This window comes from Symphalangus syndactylus, chromosome 19 (genome assembly GCF_028878055.3).
Source record: "Symphalangus syndactylus isolate Jambi chromosome 19, NHGRI_mSymSyn1-v2.1_pri, whole genome shotgun sequence".
In the NCBI taxonomy this organism is placed as follows: domain Eukaryota; kingdom Metazoa; phylum Chordata; class Mammalia; order Primates; family Hylobatidae; genus Symphalangus; species Symphalangus syndactylus.
Window position 1 is genome coordinate 72828743 of NC_072434.2, and position 1728 is coordinate 72830470.

The following is a 1728-nucleotide window of genomic DNA, read 5'->3' on the forward strand; positions in this document are numbered from 1 at the left end:
AGTGCTGGGATTACAGGCGTGAGCTGCCACGCTGGTGAAGTAGCTGGCCTTCTAACTGAAAATAGGCCAAGATAACACATACTACTTGCTGGCCTTAACAACAGATGGGCTGTCAAGGCAGAAGACTAGCTGGATTGGTAGCCTCGCTGGAAACAAGCTGCGTGCACACACACACACACACCCACGCAGGACTTGTAACCTAATTTGAAAGAGGCTGAGCTGAGAACACACAAGACCAGCCAGCCTTCAAACCTAACTGTAGACAGGCTGAGCTGACACAACTAGCTGGGGTTGCTTACCTAACTGGAGATAGGCCAGCTAGGCTACCCTCAACACCCCATCCCCAAAACAGACCAACCATGATTGAATTATCTAAAGAGATAGGCCAAGTTAGCCCCACACACTACTAGCTGGATGTGTAACTGGAGACAGGCTGAGAGGTAACGCGTGTGAGCAGCTGGCCTCCTAACTGGACAGGGTGAACACAGGATTCGCCAGTCTCCCACCCTAATCAGAAGTAGGGAAGCCGGCACCGGCCAGCGGAAGGAACCCCCCGAAACCCGAGAGCCTGGCTTGCTACAGCAACTCTTCCGACGAGGTGGGTGGCTCTTAAAAGAGCCTTTGGGGTGAACGTTGCGCAACCTCTCAGGTGGCGAGATGGCCCTCCTAGGCCCGCTCGCCGCGGATACGGCGTGCCAGCTGGATATCCTTAGGCATGATGGTGACCCGTTTGGCATGGATGGCACACAGGTTGGTGTCCTCAAACAGCCCCACCAGGTAAGACTCGCACGCCTCCTGCAGTGCCATCACGGCTGAGCTCTGGAAGCGCAGGTCGGTCTTAAAATCCTGAGCGACCTCGCGCACCAGCCGCTGGAAAGGCAGCTTGCGGATTAGCAGCTCAGTGGACTTCTGGTAGCGGCGGATCTCGCGAAGCGCCACCGTGCCGGGCCGGTAGCGGTGCGGCTTCTTCACGCCGCCAGTGGCGGGTGCGCTCTTGCGAGCCACCTTGGTAGCCAGCTGCTTGCGCGGCGCCTTGCCACCCGTCGACTTCCGCGCAGTCTGCTTGGTCCGCGCCATCGGTCTGGAACTGTTGCCCCCGCTACGTCGTCGGCCCAGACCTCAGCGGATTGCCCGCTTTTATAGAGCTTGCCGCGTTCCCATTGGCTGGCCTCAGGTGGCGTGATGGCCCACTGCTCTCTGATTGGCCCACAGGGTACTCCACTCAGCCGCCTCTCCCTTATATTCGTGCCTGTTGGTCGTGGCCACCAGAGCTGGCACCAGCATTGTGAAGGGTTGATGCGGGTAGGCCGCGGTGGTGGGGATCATCTCTCTCCAGCACAAGCTTCCTCATGCCTTCTCAGAGCTCCTTTTCTCCCTTCCCCGTGAGTTGGGTGGGAAGAGCATTCCACAAGCCAGCACATGGCATTCCACTTTTTTTATTTTTTCATTTTTTAATTTTTTGAGATGGGGTTTCACTCTTGTTGCCCAGGGTGGAGTGCAATAGCGCGATCTCTGCTCACTGCAACCTCTACCTCCCAGGTTCAAGCGATTCTCCTGCCTCAGCCTCCCGAGTAACTGGGATTACAGGTGTCCACCACCATGCCTGGCTAATTTTGTGTGTTTTTAGTAGAGATGGGGTTTCACCATATTGGCCAGGCTGGTCTCGAACTCCTGACCTCAGGTGATCCACCCTCCTTGGCATCCCAAAGTGCTGGGATTACAGGCATG

General features: G+C 56.7%; 1 protein-coding gene across 1 annotated transcript; it reads right to left on the minus strand.

Moving 5' to 3' along the window:
* Positions 1-481: 481 nt before the first annotated feature.
* Positions 482-1147, minus strand: H3-4 (H3.4 histone, cluster member). Its single transcript, XM_055233885.2, has one exon. It carries the CDS (start codon positions 1075-1077, stop codon positions 667-669), a length of 411 nt encoding a protein of 136 aa, XP_055089860.1. The 5' UTR covers positions 1078-1147; the 3' UTR covers positions 482-666.
* Positions 1148-1728: the final 581 nt, after the last annotated feature.

What these genes read in the sequence shown, in the direction of transcription:
- H3-4 (XM_055233885.2), bottom strand. Translation starts at nt 1,077, where the DNA reads ATGGCGCGGACCAAGCAGACTGCGCGGAAGTCGACGGGTGGCAAGGCG.